Genomic DNA, 19,200 nt, shown 5'->3' on the forward strand with positions numbered 1-19,200 from the left:
TAGTCACCCCACAGCAGTTGATGGGCTACTAATTACAAGTTCAAAATCAAGTTCAAGATTATTGTCAAATGCACGAGATCGGCAATGTACAGGCATAACGAAGAATCTTGCTTGTGGCAGTATCACAGGCAAAAGACTCAAACTCGCAAAAAAACAAATTATACATAAATTATACATAAATTGCATGTGCAATTCTAAAAGAAAGATTGTACACCTGTAAAAGTTTAATTATTAGAGTACAGGTGCTCCTCAACTTACAATAAACCCATTGGAAACCGAAAATATCGTAAGTCAAGATGCATTGAATACATGTGATAACGTGGCTGGAAGCTCAATGCGGCTTACTATGGGTCGTGGCGTTTGCACCATCGCAAAGTCGAAATATCGTAGTCAAAGCATCGTTAGTCGGGGAGCATCTGTATTCAGAGACATATTGCTTCATTTTAAACTTATGGAAAACTACAAATGGTCACAAACTTTCCTCATGATTGCGTCAAGTGAGGTAGGAAGCAGTACGTGAGCTGGCGTTGATGGGTAGAAGGGACATCCGGTGAAGGATGAACAGTCGGCTGCAGGAGATGCATACGCAAGCAGCAGAAACTGCACCACCGATTGTTGGCCCAGCCGATGAGAGTGGGGGAAGTGCTGTAGAGGGGCCCTCGCTTGGCAACCTGCCACCTAGGCTTCAGCAACCATCGGCAGGGCCACAGTGAGCCAGAGGGACGCGGTCTGTGCCCGTTCTCTCGGGGTCTCTGGCACACCGTCGGACTGCGCGGCAGAAGCTCCCGTTGGGCCGCATGCCGCCACCATGCCCTGGCAGCAGGCCTGGCTCACCCGTCACGGAACCGGGAAACCCGTCTGGAGACGGAAGCTACCGAGCCCGGCGCCTGCTCGCTCCGAGGACCCAAGAACCGGAGAGGAAGGTGGAGGGAGTCAGTGTCGGTAACAGATGTTAGAACAAAGGCCTGGTAAGAAGAACCGCCATCTTACCTTCCACGTCTTCATAGTCGGCTGTGGGAGGAGCCCCCGGGGCACATAGACAGATGGTTTGCCAGGTGAGGACAGGGACAACAGCTCACTGGACCATCCGGATGGAGGTGATGGCTGCAACGGGCCTTCATGGCCGGCTGCAGCTGGGACTTTGAAAATGGCATCAGAACTGGCGACTCTTGCATAATGGACTCAGCCAGCTGTTTCTATATATTTTGTACTTAATCTGAGAAGGTACTTATGCACGGCAATAATTTCACTGAGCTGTATGCGAAAAAAGAATTGCACCGTACCTTGGTACATGTGGTGATAAAGAACCATTGAACCATTGACCTATGTGTTGCCACAAGGATAGGTCACCTGAGATATTAATGCCCAAGAATTTGAAGCTGCTCTCCAACACAGACACACCAATAAAAACTGCCTCATGGTCTCCCAACTTCAAGATGTTCCACTTGTTCCAGATGGTGTAAGAGTTGGGTGGAGTTGAAATTGACAGGCAGGTTGAAATATGATGGGAGAGGCCGCCTGCCAGTGGGGTCACAAAGGGATAAAAATGCCAAAAACAAATCGATAATGGAAGACATTTACTTTTCATTTACAACGTATTAAACGTGCTCCAATTGGGAGCATTCATGTCTTTGAGTCAAGAAGTTCTTGGTTCAAATCCCGTTCAAGAGATTTTATCCAAACAATGTAGGATGAAGAAGGGTCTGGACCCAAAATGTTACCTATCCATGTCCTCCAGTAATGCTGCCTGACCCTGCTCAATTACTCCAGCACGTTGTATATTTCTGTTAACCAGTATCTGCAGTTCTTTGAGCAATTCAGCGGGTCAGGCAGCATCTCTGGAGAACATAGATAGGTGATGTTCCTTGTTGCTTCAAAGCCATGCAGAGGAATTACTGTTATTGAGTCTGCTCTCTCATGTTGAACATCACATTATAGTCTTTTGTAAACCAATGGTATAATCAAGCCAATCCCTCACAAAAAATCACTTTAAATAATTATTAGGTCATTATTACAATAATGCTTGTAGGAGTTTGCAACATGAAATATGGTTAGCTTGTTTCCTCCGTTGACAAAATAACAGCAGAAGGCAGTGGAGGCCAATTCTCTGGATGCTTTCAAGAGAGAGTTAGATAGAGCTCTTAATGATAGCAGAGTCAGGGAATTTGGGGAGAAGGCAGGAACGGGGTACTGATTATGCATGATCAGCCATAATCACGGTGAATGGCGGTGCAGGCTCGAAGGGCCGAATGGCCTACTCTATTGTCTATTGTCATATCAGAAGAACCACTGGCTGTAAAAGAGCTTTGGATATCGCTGATGGTGTTAATGAAATGGAAGTAAATTGGAGACAAATTTCTGTAGCCTGTTGAATTTGCAGAGGGTGCTTCCATTTGATGGACTCAGAGGTTTTTTGCGAGGGAGAATAGGCAGTATTCAGTGTGACACAGTATTTATTGTTGCTCACTGTATTTCTCTTGGAGTCCATGTATAAGCTGCAGAGGGAGCATCCCACCTCACAAGGTACCACCACGTACATTCAGTCATGCACCTTCTGCCCTGTCTGTGTAAGAATCTGCGTGTAACACATTGAAACAGAACAGCGATAGAAGCAAGTTATCTTCAATCCCGAGGGATTAGCTAATAAGGAGATAAGTGCAAATCTTTTCCTTTCTCTTTCCTATCAAATCAGAGGGAGATTAAATGAGCTGAATTTCTTGTAACATCCAAAGAAGCACAGCAGATGGATTGAATGTTTAGATAATTTGATTCGATCACACGGTGGTGCAGCGGTAGAATTTCCGCCTTACAGCGCTAGAGATCTTGGTTCGATCCTGACTACGGGTGGTGTCTCTGCAGAGTTTGTACGTTCTCCCTGTGCCCGAGTGGGTTTTCTCTGGGAACTCGGATTTCCTCCTACATTAAAAAAATGTACTGTTTTTTTGTGGGTTAATTGGCCTTGGTAAAAATAGCAAATTGTCGATCATGTGCAGGATAATGCTAGTGTATGGGGATCGCTGGTTGGTGTGGTGGCAAATTGTCGATCATGTGCAGGATAATGCTAGTGTATGGGGATCGCTGGTTGGTGTGGTGGGCCGAAGGGCCTGTTTTCGTGCTGTATCTCTAAACTAAACTAAACAGGAAGAATGCCCAACTGGCCATGGAGTAAAGAACAAACTGCTGGAGGAAGTCAGCAGATCAGGTAGCATCTGTGGTAGGGAATGAACAGACAGCATTTTATGTCAGGACCCTTTTTTAGACTGCGGGTCACTAATCTTAGACCATGCTCTCACTAGACATTGAGATTCCAGCACCTGAATTCTCTTGTGGTCATGTAGTAGCTGCCCAACAGGGATAAGATCCTAATTAAACTTCTTTATTATCCCAGGTTGGTTACAATTCTGACCGACTTTGTTGCTAAGGTTATCCAAAAGTAGTGATAAAGACAGGTAAAATGAAGTATCGAAGAAAAAAGAAGTGTAGAAATATATTGGGCTGATTGTTTGACAACCAGATTTAAGATATTGATTAAATAAATTTTGATCATGTTGAAAATATTGTTTTATATTTTAAAGCTTTATTTGAAGCAATGTAATACCAAAACATAATATTTTAGAGAAGTGAAAAATACTTGAAAGAGAAGAAAATAACATGTAACATTTGGGGGTAGTATTTTCTCGTGTTGCAACTCAATACTTTGCTGGACACCTGGATGTTGTTAAATGCCTTCAGAGAGTGGGACTACATGTGAAGCCTGTATTAATGGTGGCTCATCCTCTGTGCACAAGGCCATGGAAGGGGAACACTTCAATGTGATTGAGTGGATGATAAATGATGCTTGTGAGGTATGGGATTCATTCAGGACTGGTTTTATAATTGTTATACAAATGGATTCAATAAAAATCCTAATTAGTTCCACATGTTCTGGTAATATGTCTGTCTGAATCACGTCAAAAATTTGGCAGTTCTCATTTACAATAGTGGAGGTGTCATCAAAAAGGTCAAGTAAAAGGAGATTAAGGGATGGTGGTGGGGCTTTTCCTGAGCTAAAGATCAGCATTGAGTTAGAAGACTCTCTCTGTCTAAGTTGGGATGTGTGAGTACAGGGAAACTATATATTCCAGAGATGACTATGCCTAGCAAATTGCCTAGCAAATCTAATGTGCCCTAAAGTGTGCAACAAATGGGTACAGCAGCAGGATGGAATGATCAATTTGATCAAAAGCTCATAGAAACATAGAAAATAGGTGCAGGAGGAGGCCATTCGGCCCTTCGAGCCAGCACCACCATTCATTGTGATCATGGCTGATTGTCCCCAATCAATAACCCGTGCCTGCCTTCTCCCCATATCCCTTGATTCCACTAGCCACTAGAGCTCTATCTAACTCTCTCTTAAATCCATCCAGTGATTTGGCTTCCACTGCCCTCTGTGGCAGAGAATTCCACAAATTCACAACTCTCTGGGTGAAAAAGTTTTTTCTCACCTCAGTTTTAAGTGGCCTCCCCTTTATTCTAAGACTGTGGCCCCTGGTTCTGGACTCGCCCAACATTGGGAACATTTTTCCTGCATCTAGCTTGTCCAGTCCTTTTATAACTGAAAACTTCATTTGTGCCCAAAATGAAAAGGTACCACTCAACACTCTTTTCTGAGTTAGAGATGGTGGCAGGGTGGATTTGTGGCTACAGGTCTGAGTGGAACTGTCTTGTAGCTGATGGATAAGAGGAAAGGGGAGGGGAGGAGTGGGGGAAGGTGGTGGTAGAAGGCAACGGGGAATTTTTACTTTGGCTGGAATGATGAAAAGATATGGATGGGAATTGGCACATAGTGTATAGTAGGAGTCCGGAAGGATTATGTACATTACAAGCATTTGAATTGCTGTGGAGGTGAGAAATGGGATTTTGCCTGACATCTGTAATGTTAGGACAGGAGACCAGTGGAATTAAACCAAGATTTCTTATGTTACTTGATGGTCGTGGGGGTGGCGTGGATGAAAGGACGGGGATTGGGACTGGCATTTGGTTTGGAGTTAGAAGGTGCTCAGGGAATGAAATGGGATGGGGGTTTGGGAGATGAGTGTAGCGGAATCCATGGTCAGGGATAGCAAGGGGGTTGGAGATTGCAGCCTGGAACTCAGGTGCTCAAGGGGTTGGAGGTACTGTCTGGCAAAAAGTGGATGGTGGGAGGTGTGGGACTCGTGAAAAGTGTGAAGGCAGGTGGTGTGGACGACAAGGCTAGGTCATTCACCTATGTGCCAGCGTCCTAGTCCACTGCTGCTCAGGGGAGACCCTTTGCCCCAGTGGGATCCGATGTTGGTGATCCCTGGACAACATGGTCTAAGTTCTCCTGTAATGGAATAGGGGCATTGGACAGAGAATTAAATAATCCCACACATCATGTTGATGTGTGGAAAATGAGTAGGCAGCGGCTGTGATCATGTTTCACTCCAGGAGAAAATAACAATTATTAATTACATGAAAAGTTATTGTTCTGCAATTGGATTTCTAGATAAATATGTTTTCAATTAGCTTACCTCAATAATATAAAAGGTTCACATTTTCCTTTGACACACTTCAGAGAGCAAGTATACATCTGGTAGTAATGTACATTCTATCTTGATTTCTAACGAGTATAGTTTCAGAGTCTCAGCTTCCATTTCAGCTCAGTGTTGGCGTAACAGCTGATTTAAATTCTGATTTTTTTAGTGATTTGATTGTTTTTGATGAAAAAGTCTAAATAACTCATCGTGGCATAAATGATACAACATATGTAGGAAGGAATTGCAGATGCTGGTTTAAACGGAAGATAGACACAAAATGTAACTCAGCGGTACAGGCAGCATCTCTGGAGAGAAGGAAGCAGCTTGTAATAATGTCACCTGTGAAACATTGACAGACCTAGAGCGTCTTCCTCTCTATCTCTGTTTGAAATTTGTATGCCATGAGTAACTTGGAAGTGGACATATCCGTCAGTACCTGAGATCCTTTATGTAACGCAATGTGAATCATTTTATTGTTTCAGCAATGGGTTCAGATTTTATTTACTGACATTGTTAATTTTTTTTGTTCCTGCATAATGATGCACTATTTATATTCTTTCTCTTCTCCAGAATGTGAAGGACTCCTTGAGGAGTTTGGAAGACAATAGGGATCGGGATGATGGAAATTTAGAAAACACTGAGATTGTCTTTGGCACACACCAAGCCACGGGCAGATTAACACTACCTCACCTTTATTCACAGTTTAAATTACGTATCATAAATTGGAAATGTTACTGCCAATAAATTATTTATATGGAAGTATTTGATTCTTTTAAGTTTCTCTGTATATTTTTGTTTTGCGCGTGTGTAAAAAGGCTTTTATTTTTCAATCCGCTGCCCAACTTACATGAGTTGCCCATGAGGAGGGGATGGGAGACCAGTGTTGGATGTTGGCATTGTTTTATTATTCTCACATGTACTGAGTTACAGTGAAAAGCTTTGTTTACGTGCTATCTAGTCAAATCATACCGTACACGAGTACAATCAGGCCATACGCAAATACACCAGTTGTGCAGAGAAAGGTACCAGTGCAGAGTATAGTGTTACAGCATTACAGTTACAGAGAAAGTGCAAATAAATAAAGTGCAAGGTCCACAATGAGATGGGTTGGGAGAATGTGACTCTATTTGTGGGAGAACAATTCAGTCATCTGATAACAGCGCTTACAGCGCTTGCAGTACTCCGGGTTTGTTCGTGACTACGGGTGCTGTCTGTACAAAGTTTGTTCGTTCTCCCCGTAACTGCATGGATTTTCTCCAAGATCTTTGGTTTCCTCCCACATTCCAAAGACGTACAGGTTTGTAAGTTAATTGGCTTGGTATAAATGTAAATTGTCCCTTGTGTGTCTAGGATAGTGTTAATGTGCGGGGATCACAGGTCGGCGTGGACTCGGTGAGCCGAAGGGCCTGTATCCTCACTGTATCTCTAAACTAAAACCAAACAGCAGAGTAAAAGCTGTTCCTGAAACTGATTGTATGTGCTTTCAAGGTCTTGTCTGTTCTGTCTGATGGGAGAAGGGTGAAGAAGAGATGACCAAGATGAAAATAACCTTTGATTATTTTGGCTGCTTTCCCGAGGCAACGTGAGGTGTAGATGGAGTTGATGGATGTGAGGCTGGTTTGTGTGATGGACTGGGCTACATCTACAACTCTTGCAATTTCTTGTAGACTTGAGAGGAGCTGTTACCAAACCAAGTTGTGATGCATCCCGAAAAAATGCTTTCTACTGAAAAAAATATGGTACGAGCTGCTGGAGATATGGTGAACTTCATTAGTCTTCTGAGGAAGTAGAAGGGTTGGTGTGCTTTTTTAGCCATGGAGGTCCAGGACAAATTGTTAGTAATTTCTATCAGTGTTGTTTTGAACTGGACAGAAAAGTGCTCTTAATACAGAAGTATGATGCCTTTAACCATGAGCTTGAGCTTCAACATTGTGGAGCATAGTTCTTTTAACCATATTAAACAAGATGCTTCTCAAAGTTGTGATGAACTATGAAGACTATTGTGCCACTTGTATTGTTGCAATAATAAATTGTGTTCTGAATTTTACAAGCAAGCACAAAGTATAGTTAAAGAAAATTGGACTATATTGAATGCATTTGAACACAAACCGCAATGCTCTCTCCTCTTAGTCTTAAGGTTTATTGCTTAGTGCAATTCCAACATTGTTTTCTTATGTTAAATTTATGAAGTTGAGAAATCAAAAAAGAAAATGCTGGAAGCACTGTAGTCACAAAAATAGTGGAAAGAGAAGCAGAGTTTCAGTTTGAAGCCTCTGTCAGAAGAATATTAATTTATGTTCAGTACAAAAGATTTTATCTGGGTTAAAGCACAAGCAAAAGAGTTGGTAGTTCTGCATGATAAGCAGGAATAGAATGAGTTCACCCAGAAGTTGTTGTTCATCTTCTTTTGGAGTATTAAGCAGAGACATTATAGTGTTACCACCCACTCAAGATTTCCTGATAAAACTTGGAAAATTGGGTGAAAGAAGTTTCCAAATACACAGGACATAGTAATGTACTATGTATTTAGCGCATGGATCGATGCAGGTAAATCCAACCTATGTGAGCCCATGTTTTGCCATTGCTGTTCTGACTTTTGGGAAGTGCTGGACTTAAACTGGTTTGTCAGAGTATGGCTCTCCCCATCATTGATAGCATCCACATCACGCAATGCCTTACGAAGGCAGCATCTGTCATCAAGAATCCCCACTATCTGCCCTCTTTTCCATCAGGCATGAGCTGCGGCTGCCTTAAGTTGCACACCATCAGGTTCAGGTACAGCCTCTTTCCTATAATCATGTTTTTGAACGGACCCGCACAGTCCTAATCCTACCTCGGCGATGAAACATCATGGACCACGTCTTGCACTACATGGGCTTGTATTTTTACTAATTGTGTTTTGCACTATATTTTTGTTTCATTTTACCATCTTGCAGAATTTATATATAATTTATGCATGTCATCTGAGGCTCTGTGCCTGTGATGCTTCTGCAAGCAAGATTTTTGTTGTACCTGTATCTCATCGAACTTGTGCATAGAACAATAAACCTGATTTGACTTAAATTAGGTTGACATTTATGGACGTTTCACAGTGCTGAGGCAGGAAGCATCCCGGAAGTTCGGGAAAAGATGGGGACGAGAGACACTGTGCTCACCTTTGTACCAGTGCCCCTCTCACCCCAAGCAATAAAATCGTCTGATCAACTCCCCTTAGCCTCTGTGAGATTTGAGGCTGATCAAGGGACAAGTGATCACAGACCACGACTAACTTTTAAAAGAGCCGGCGATCTCAGATGGGCGCACCACTGACAATTGTCCATAAAGTTGACCATAGGAATGAGGCCAGGCAATGCTGTAAGCTGAGCAGTGTTGATATTTGTTTGCCATCTCATTCCCGGATCCTTCCTAATGTGCTCCTAGATTTTTGTGAGAGAATAATGAAGGTCATAGTTTTTCGCCAAAACGTCCAACTTCTGTCAACACTGGAGAAATGTTTGATGTACAGCCTGTAAAGTTATTAGATGTAATACTGATGTCAAGTGAATATCAGTCAGACTATGGGGAATTGCACTCAAAAGTGCCTGAGCTAATCCTGATCAATGCTTTGTTACTCAGAAGTGATCACTAGCATAATCTAAAAAAATGGCAGACAATTTTTATGCATGTTTCGTACGTAATTGTGATGAATTTCTCTCCACTTGCTTAGATGTGCAATTCTGACAGCATTCAAGAAGCCTGATACCATGCAGTAAAAAGCACGGTTGCTTGCACGGAATCCACCACCTTAAACATTCATTCACCTGATCACCACAACAACAGGCCCATGGCATGAACCATCAGCAAATTGCTCTGCACTTACTCACCTTGCATATATTGATAGCACCTCCCCAATTCCACAACCTCTAACACCAAAAAGTACAAGGGCAGCAGGCGTGTAGGAACAGCACCACTCCAAGTCACACACCATCCTGACTTAAAATGACATTGGCCTTTCTCCGTTGTCTTCAGATCTCAACCATGAAATTCCCTGCTCAAACGATTTGTGGGACTGGTTTCAGCAGAAGAAGTACAATGGTTCAAGAAGTTGGCTCCCTGTCATCTTCTCAAGGCCATTGATACTTACAGTTCCAAAAGTAAATAAATAAATGAAAACTAAAACTATGCCTTAGTCTGACAGACACATTTGTTCCGGAATGTTTTATATTATATTGTCCTTTATATTGGCAAGTATTCTATGGGGTGAATTGTACTTGATCAAGCCCTCTGCTCAAACACACTCATCTGCATGAACTTAATGTGGATGCAGAGGCTGGGTAAATGGATACTCCATCTCTGAGAACCCTCCCAGGAAGTGTATTACAAGCACCCTCGGTCATCAAATATATTTAAAACTGTTCAATTTGATTAAAATGTGAAAAATAAATTAAAAGGAAAAAAAATCTTAACTATAAAGCCTCCAATTTTGTGTTTTTTTTTGTTGAATAATTTAAAGTTAAAAAATACAAAGCGAGAGCTTTAGTTACTGAAGAACAATTCTCAATACCAACAATTTATTGGTCGGTTTATAAATTGTAAAATCCTTGATTTCCTCCTTTGTCCCCAAGCACCACTTAACAGAATGTGATAAGAGGAAAAAAATCAATTAATACCTCATGAATAAAACTATCACATATTGTAGGAGAGATGCATGCAATATCTAATACTATCACTGGTATAATTTCACACAGGTATAACTAATTAAATACAGTTCTTTGCTTTATTAATCTTACTGATATTATCTTGAAGGATTAATGCATGACAATGTACAAAATAACTAATGACACAAAGGGAATTGTTTGAACACAGAATTTAGTGAATAATGGACAGTTCACAAGCGTAATCTTGAGTCAATGGCGAAGGAAAACAAGTTGCAGAAATGTTTCCCTGTAAAACCTAAAACATACAACTAACTTGAACAAGCTTAAATGGAATGTTACATACATTTCATTTAAAAATACGAGCTCGGAGTGGCTAGCTGACCTAGTTATGTAAATGCTACAAAAATGTGTGTATAGTTTAATCAATAAACTACATCAGACACTAATATCAAGTTGGAATTCTTAAAAATCATTTTACAAAATGGTTTACCTAAAAAAGGAAACAATGCAGTGATTTGATTTATATGAATTCTGTGAATCAGTCCAATGTGTGCTGAATTCCTCTTTTGATTCAGATTTTTTTTCCTAAGTTCCTGCTGTCGAAAAGTAATAGCACATTGTGTTCATTGGCGCCCTAGTAATTGTAGAGCAAATGCATTTATTCTGCTCAGCTGCAATTAGGCAGAATGTTTTCATTGAAAAATTATCACAATTATGACACTCAAAAGAGTTTTTTCTTTAAGAAATTTCAGCTACTGTAAAAGTGTCCACCACAGTGCACTGCATTGTAATAAATATTCAACATAAATTAATAATTTACATGTACCTGAGCAAGTACACAGCACCATAAGGAGCCACAGCACCAAAAATAGGAGCTCAGAATCCCTTTATCTGTACACAAAATATGTTGAGCGCCAGCTAATTTGATCACAACCTTTGGTGGTGTGAGCCTATCTCTTATTTACAGTACAAGGTTGCATTTCAAACAGTTGGTTCAGTCATGATTAGCACATGCAGCACTTCAGCTCAATTAAAATGCCTCATCATGTGGATTCATAAGTCACTTGTAGATTTAGCAGATACTCCTGCAATGTATATCTGCTGTCATATAACTCTAATGCTATGAATGGGTCTGATCATAAAGCACTGAGACATGAACTCATACCCACATGAACTCTTGTTTATACAGTGAAGGCACTGTTGAATTTCAGTGCTTTAACTGTCTAAACGATTTGTTTTGATGTCATTAAAAAATTGAATAGAATGCATTTTTAGTGTGGAGGCAGAAAGTTACACCATTAACAACCAGTGATGGGAAACAATGAGGCTGTTGCAGAACATTGGTAATATTCATTGATTCCATGAGATATTAATGATAGTAAGATGCAGAATCACTTTCCTTGTACAAAATATATCAATATTCTATTTTCAAAGCATCTCCCAATTAGATCCATGAACTATTATTTTCTCTTCCAGTAATCAGTGAGCACAAGTTTGGCCTTCACCTGTATCTTACTATCCTATGCCCATGCCAATCAAGAAATACAGGCACGTATATGGATATATGGTAGAAACATTCCTACTCTCAATGCTGGTTGAGGTTTAACTCCATTTTGAATTCTTATATAGTGCAAACATGTTTGGTCAGTTGCTGGCAGATAAAGTTCTTCTCTCATTCAATATCAACAACGTCGATTAATATTGTGTTGCTGAGGCTTCTTGGGAGCTGGCCTGAAAGAGAAAGATAAATAGTATTTAAGAACATTAAAAAAGTGTCAAAAAACAGATCCCTAATGGTTGAGCACCATGTTATTTTGCTGCTTCACTAGCTAGCCTTCTTCCTTGCATAATTTGCCCAGTCTAACTCTTCTTCCCATCAGTGCCCTGTTTAACTCCATAATCCATCTGAAATTACAACTGTCAAATGCTGGCATGTCCTGCTTCTGTCTTGTTTCTATCTACTGCACTTGTTCTGGTTTAGGTGATCAAACATCGACAGGAATAACTGATCATATCTAAACTCAATTTATTCCAATGTTGAAAACAATCACGATGTCAAGTATGATGAACCATCCCTCTGATAAACTTTGAGAAAATGGACATGCAGGGAATGCTATTTAGTCAGAGGATGGTACTCAGGTAATGCACCACATGGAAATGTACAACTTGATGAGAACACAAATATAGACACAAAATGCTGGAGTACCTCAGTGGGTCAGGCAGCATTTTGTGCCTTCCTTCGATTTAAGAGATGCTGCCTGACCCGCTGAGTTACTCTAGCATTTTGCGTCTATCTTCGATTGAATCCAGCATCTGCAGTTTTCTTTCCTACAGAGGACACAAATATGTTGGGCTCCAACACATGAATCTACCCATCTAACAAGTCCAGTTACACTCAAGAACACAAGAAACAAGGAGCAGGCTCCTCAAGCCTGCTCTGCCATTCAATATGATCATGGTTGATCTACAACTCCTCCTCTGTGTCAAATCCCCAAAGACCTCAACTCCCCAACTTTCAAACATGTATCTACTTCCACTTTAAATACATCTGTTGCTCTAGTCTCCACAATCTCTGGGGTATATACTTTCCAAGATTCACTACCCTCGACAAGATTTTTTGTATGCAGTATGGTTTAAAACGACTGGGCATTTATCTTGGATCTTGGATTGTCAGCAACAATAGCATAGTCATTCTTTGGAAAGGGGAGCAAAAGAGCGAACGGTACTCCAGGTATGGCCTGACCAAATTTTGTTACATTTGTAATAAAACTTGCCTATATCTAAACTCCAACCCCTTTACAGTAAAAGACAATATACTATTTCCCTTGCTAACCACTTGCTGCACCTGTCTGGTAACATTGTGATACAATTCACAGGAACACTGCCTACCATGCGTTTGCAGTCCATCTCCCATACATCCTCATCAATTTGTACACCACCTTGTCAAATGTCTTCGGGAAGCCCAAATAAGCCACATTTACAGATTCCCTTCCATCCATTCTGTTTACAGAAGCTGGGTGAGAGTAGGAACTGGAACTCAGCACAGTGGAAAAGCTGGCTTCCCCAAAATTAGTTGAAACCGGGGTAATTTTAGAATTTAAGGATGCAGAAACACAAAGAATGCAAGCAGACAAAGGACAGCGAGTGAACTCAAGAACTTCTGCATTTTCAAACTCTCTTCTGCACATTACTTTTCTAACCCATTATGTTATTGCTATCCATACAGACCAAATAAAAAAAAATGAACGAAGACAGAAGTAAAAACATGGGTATCATATCATCATATCATATATATACAGCCGGAAACAGGCCTTTTCGGCCCACCAAGTCCGTGCCGCCCAGCGATCCCCGTACATTAACACTATCCTACACCCACTAGGGACAATTTTTACATTTACCCAGCCAATTAACCTACATACCTGTACGTCTTTGGAGTGTGGGAGGAAACCGAAGATCTCGGAGAAAACCCACGCAGGTCACGGGGAGAACGTACAAACTCCTTACAGTGCAGCACCCGTAGTCAGGATCGAACCTGAGTCTCCGGCGCTGCATTCGCTGTAAAGCAGCAACTCTACCGCTGTGCTACCGTGCCGCCCGTAAAATATTGACTTGCCCTGAACGGGTTCACTGCACAGTTCCCAAAGCTCCTCCTTACCTGGAGCATGTTCCCATGTGCAATCTTTCTCCAGGATGCCAGCTTCCTGCTGAGTAATGAGGGCCAGCACAGCCCCAGGCCCAGGCCCCAGGCCAAGAATTGCCATGTACAATGATTGTTACTAAAGCACAGAACCATTCATGACATTCACCGTCAAATCTGATTCAACTTAGCTTTTCTTTTTCACGGTTGATTTTGCCCATTGTCCACTAGAAAAACGAATGCTTCCTTAAATAACATACCTGACAGGTTTGATGTGGATCTCCGGGTTCTGAATGGAGACTTGCAGTTGAGATGGCCGGCCAACAGGATTCGCTGGCAGAGGTTTCTGTGGCGGACTACGTTTAGAAGGCCCCTGCAATGAACGCAAGAAACAAAATGTGGTTTTTAATGATTTGCAGTGACATGGTTAATCAGTTAGAAAATAAAAGAAATGCCAGTATTGCTCACAACACATCCTGCTGCAGAAATACAAGGATTTCAGATTGCTAAAGAAATGGAGAGGTTGGAGTGAAATTGGGTTGCAAAAGGTAACAGAGATGGGAAGTCATAAGGCCATAAGTGATAGGAGCAGCATTGGGCCTTTCGACCCATCAACTCTACTCTGCCATTCAATCATGGCTGATCTATCTCTCCTAATCCCATTCTCCTGCCTTCTCCTCATAACCCCTGACACCCGTACTAATCAAGAATCTATCTATCTCTGTCTTAAAAATATCCATTGACGGTCTCCACAGCCTTCTGTGGCAAATAATTCCTCAGATTCACCACCCTCTGACGAAAGAAGAGGCATGACCATGCAGTAATTCAATGACAATTATCAATAGACAATAGGTGCAGGAATAGGCCATTCAGCCCTTCAGGCCAGCACCGCCATTCAATGCGATCATGGCTGATCACTCTCAATCAGTACCCCGTTCCTGCCTTCTCCCCATACCCCCTCACTCCGCTATCCTTAAGAGCTCTATCCAGCTCTCTCTTGAAAGCATCCAACGAACTGGCCTCCACTGCCTTCTGAGGCAGAAAATTCCACAACTTCACCACTCTCTGACTGAAAAAGTTCTTCCTCATCTCCGTTCTAAATGGCCTACCCCTTATTCTTAAACCGTGGCCCCTTGTTCTGGACTCCCCCAACATTGGGAACATGTTTCCTGCCTCTAATGTGTCCAATCCCCTAATTATCTTATATGTTTCAATAAGATCCCCCCTCATCCTTCTAAATTCCAGTGTATACAAACCTAATTGCTCTAGCCTTTCAACATACGACAGTCCCGCCATTCCGGGAATCAACCTAGTGAACCAACGCTGCACGCCCTCAATAGCAAGAATATCCTTCCTCAAATTTGGAGACCAAAACTGCACACAGTACTCCAGGTGCGGTCTCACCAGGGCCCGGTACAACTGTAGAAGGACCTCTTTGCTCCTATACTCAACTCCTCTTGTTACGAAGGCCAACATTCCATTGGCTTTCTTCACTGCCTGCTGTACCTGCATGCTTCCTTTCAGTGACTGATGCACTAGGACACCCAGATCTCGTTGAACATCCCCTCTTCCTAACTTGACACCATTCAGATAATAATCTGCCTTTCTATTCTTACTTCCAAAGTGAATAACCTCACACTTATCTACATTAAACTGCATCTGCCATGTATCCGCCCACTCACACAACCTGTCCAAGTCACTCTGCAGCCTTATTGCATCTTCCTCACAATTCACACTACCCCCCAGCTTAGTATCATCTGCAAATTTGCTAATGGTACTTTTAATCCCTTCGTCTAAGTCATTAATGTATATCGTAAATAGCTGGGGTCCCAGCACCAAACCTTGCGGTACCCCACTGGTCACTGCCTGCCATTCCGATAGGGACCCATTTATCCCCACTCTTTGCTTTCTGTCTGTCAACCAATTTTCTATCCATATCACATTGTCATTTGGATTGGGCAGAAGGGTCTCGACCCGAAACGTCGCCCATTCCTTCTCTTCCGAGATGCTGCCTGACCCGCTGAGTTACTCCAGCATTTTGTGTCTACTTTTGTTTTAAACCAGCATCTGCAGTTATTTTTCCGACAGTGGATTGGGCATCTGTATATGCTAGCAAGCTGGGGGTAATGGCTCACTGGGACTTGATTCAAGGTTGAATATGGCCAGCAGAGCTTTAGTTAACTTCCAGTTTATGGAGGGTGGAAGATAGGAAGATTGACTGAAGAGTAACCGAGTAATGGAGTATAAGTAACAAATGGTCACCAGCAGGAGATCAATGGGGCCAGGACTGGAGAAATGGTGATGTTTTAGAGGCGAACATGGACTTCTTTAGAAAGGAGAGAACGTGATTGGAAGCTCAGGATGTTGACATTGGGGAAATTCTGGTTCACCCAGCAAGAGGGATGGCATTAGTAACTAATTGGGGTCTGTGGCACAGTTCATGTTGAAAGGCTTAATATCATCTTAATTATTCTAATTCAATCCCCTGCCGTTACAGTACAGTCAGCAGTTTATCAGCATACCGGAACAAAATCATTTGACCAAATAGCTATGACTGAAAGCAAGTTTATGTAGTTAAGCATTCGATAATAATCGCTCTATTGTTTAAAATCGACCAATTACTGGTGTCACTAAACTGCAACTTATTCAATTATAACGGAGGAGAGACAGCATTCGGGTCTCCGCCCCCATTCCACAGCTGGCTGTTGCAGCTGCACTTCTGTCAGCTGTCAAAACGGGTTTTGACAGTTCCTGTCGGACCTTGGCTTCTCCTGATCCCGGTACCTGTCTCTGGTTGACATTGGTAGTCGACAATGAAATTCATCTGTCCTCAGTACCGGCGACAACCTAACAAACTTGGGGACAGCATGCGACAGCGTCCGCAATAAGCTACGATACTTGGCGACAAGCCAGCGGTCGGCGAAAAATTTCGGACAAGTAACATTTTCAGTGATGCGCCGAGACTACGACTCATTGAAGACTCCTCACGATCACGCCCGCGACACCCCGGCGAACGTGCGGCGGCAGCCTAGTCGCCGACAGTCGCCTTAAAATCGCCTAACTGGGACAGGCCCATTACTCATAGTCTGTAAAAAGTTTTGTTCGCTATTAATATGCAACATGCCACATATTGAAGAACAATTGTTGCTTTATTCATAAGAGCAAATAATAGTTTTTTTATAACTTTGACTGGTCTACCAACACCATCACCACAGTAAAGAAGGCACAGCAGAGACTCCACTTCCTGAGGATCCTCAGGAAAACCAACCTGCAGGAGAAGCTCATGTTGTCCTTCTATCGCTGCTCCATCGAGAGTGTGCTGGCATACTGTATAACCACATGGTATGCCAGCTGCTCAGAAAAGGACAGGAAGGCCCTTCAGAGGGTCATCACGACGGCCCAGAAGATCATCGGCTGCTCACTGCCCTCCCTGGAGCACCTGTTCAGCCTACGCTGCCTCAGTAGAGCAGGCAAAATAATAAAAGATCCATCCCACCCCGGCCACCGTCTGTTTGTTCATCTGCCCTCTGGTCGACGTTTCAGGTCGATCAAATCCCGAACAAACAGACTTAAGAACAGTTTTTACCCCAGGGCCATACGAGAACTGAACACTACCTTTGCACTAGGCAACACCGTTAAAAAATCTTGTACTTAATATAATTGTATTTAATTGTATTTATGTATTTATTTGTTTTTGCATTTATTGCATATATGTTTGTACGCACCGTCAGGATTGGCTATTTTTTAAAATTTCGTTGTACTCGTTGCAATGACAATAAATGAATATTATTATTATTATTATTATTAATAGTAAAGGATTTAATATATACAACCAGGCATGACAACAAAAAGTAATCACATGTCCAAGTCCACAGGCCCTTTTCTACCCTAATCATTGCAATGCCAATGTAAGTAAAAACATTCAAGTTCTTAAGCCAGTAATAACGGGAATAACTGAGTTTACCATTTTACCAACAGTTCAGAAAATGTTAGCATTTATGTGACATCTATCATCCTGTGCTTCCATTTTAAATTTCTAGTATTTGTAATAAAAACAATGAAATGCTGGAAACACTCAATAGATGAGACAAAAAATACAATCAGCTCTGAGGAAGGGTCTCGACCCGAAACGTCACCCATTCCTGCTCTCCAGAGATGCTGCCTGTGCCTCTGAGTTCCTCCAGCATTTTATGTCTACCTTCGATTTAAACCAGCATCTGCCGTTCTTTCCTACACAAAATGAAATCAGCTCTCTGCTGAAAGGTCTCTGACCAGAACTGCTAGCTCTGTCTCTCTGGCCATAGATGCTGCCTGACCAGCTTGCGATTCCAGCACTTTTCTGGTTTCATTTTAGGTGAACAGAACTTGCAATTTGTTTGATTTATTTCCATTATTCCTATTATTTGTACCTTTTCTCTTTTTGCATCACGTAAATCACCTTGGGCGCTTCAGGGATGTTAAAATATTTTACGACGTAAGTTTAAGTGTAGTTCTAAAGATTGGAATCGCAAAGCAGATTTTTTCATTGTAATGTGACATGTAAATACTATTAAATTATATTATTATTTAAAAGGCAGGGACAATACAAGTAGAACATTTAATTCATGTTGCCTTGTCAGCTACTGATGTTTCAAATCATATTTTATGCAAAAGCTGTAAGATAAAAGTTAACAGAGTCAATAAAGCACCTTTATCTGCATTAATGTCTCCTACAAAGTTTTTATTTCCACATAAAGTTGCTTTTATATTGCATTTGTCTTGGCTCTTAACAGTGTCTTGCATTTCCAACTGAATTACTAAGTCTTGACAATTTAGTTTTTAGATTGGAGGCGGCAGTGTGAGACATGGAGGTCACTTTTAATACACCCATAGTCACAGAGTTGTACAGCACAGAAACAGGCCCTTCGGTCCAACTCGCCCATGCTGACTATGATGCCCATCTATATACTAAAACTCTCGTTTGTTTGTTTGTTCGTTCCTGAACTACAGCCAAAACGGTACACGATAGAGCAACAATTTTAAGCTTTTAAATTTTAAACTTTGGTGCTAATGGAAGAAGTTTCAGTGAAATCGGTGTTATATTTTTAAAGTTATTCACATTTTAAAGTTTAAATCTATCTCCCAGGGAGGAGGGGGGAGGGAGAGAGAGAGGGAGGAGGGAGGGAGGCGGGACGATGAAGGGAGGTTGAGGGAGATGGAGTAGGGGGAAGGGGGAGGGGAAGGGGGAGGGAGGAAGGAGGGGAGGGAGGGGGGGGGGGTTAGGGGAAGGGGGAGTGGGAGGGAAGGGGGAGGGGGGATGAGAGAGGGGGAGGGGAAGGGGAGGGTGTGAGGAGGGAGGGGGAGGAGAGGGTGCTGCACCAATGCAGGAGAGGTTTGGGCCCAATGGGTC

General features: G+C 42.0%; 1 protein-coding gene across 2 annotated transcripts in view; it reads right to left on the reverse strand.

Annotated features, from left to right (window-relative positions):
• Positions 1-10,375: 10,375 nt before the first annotated feature.
• The window catches only part of LOC144601472 (disintegrin and metalloproteinase domain-containing protein 12-like), a 321,814-nt gene continuing 312,989 nt past the window's right edge, over positions 10,376-19,200 (reverse strand). For both annotated transcript variants that reach the window (XM_078413625.1, XM_078413624.1), the window contains exons 22-23: positions 14,072-14,184; positions 10,376-11,905 (exon numbers count right to left, since the gene is read on the reverse strand). In XM_078413625.1, coding sequence (XP_078269751.1) covers positions 11,857-11,905; positions 14,072-14,184 — 162 coding nt within the window. In that variant the 3' untranslated portion in view covers positions 10,376-11,856. The remainder of the gene's footprint in view (positions 11,906-14,071; positions 14,185-19,200) is intronic.

Source organism: Rhinoraja longicauda, chromosome 16 (assembly GCF_053455715.1).
Source record: "Rhinoraja longicauda isolate Sanriku21f chromosome 16, sRhiLon1.1, whole genome shotgun sequence".
Taxonomy (NCBI): Eukaryota; Metazoa; Chordata; class Chondrichthyes; order Rajiformes; family Arhynchobatidae; genus Rhinoraja; species Rhinoraja longicauda.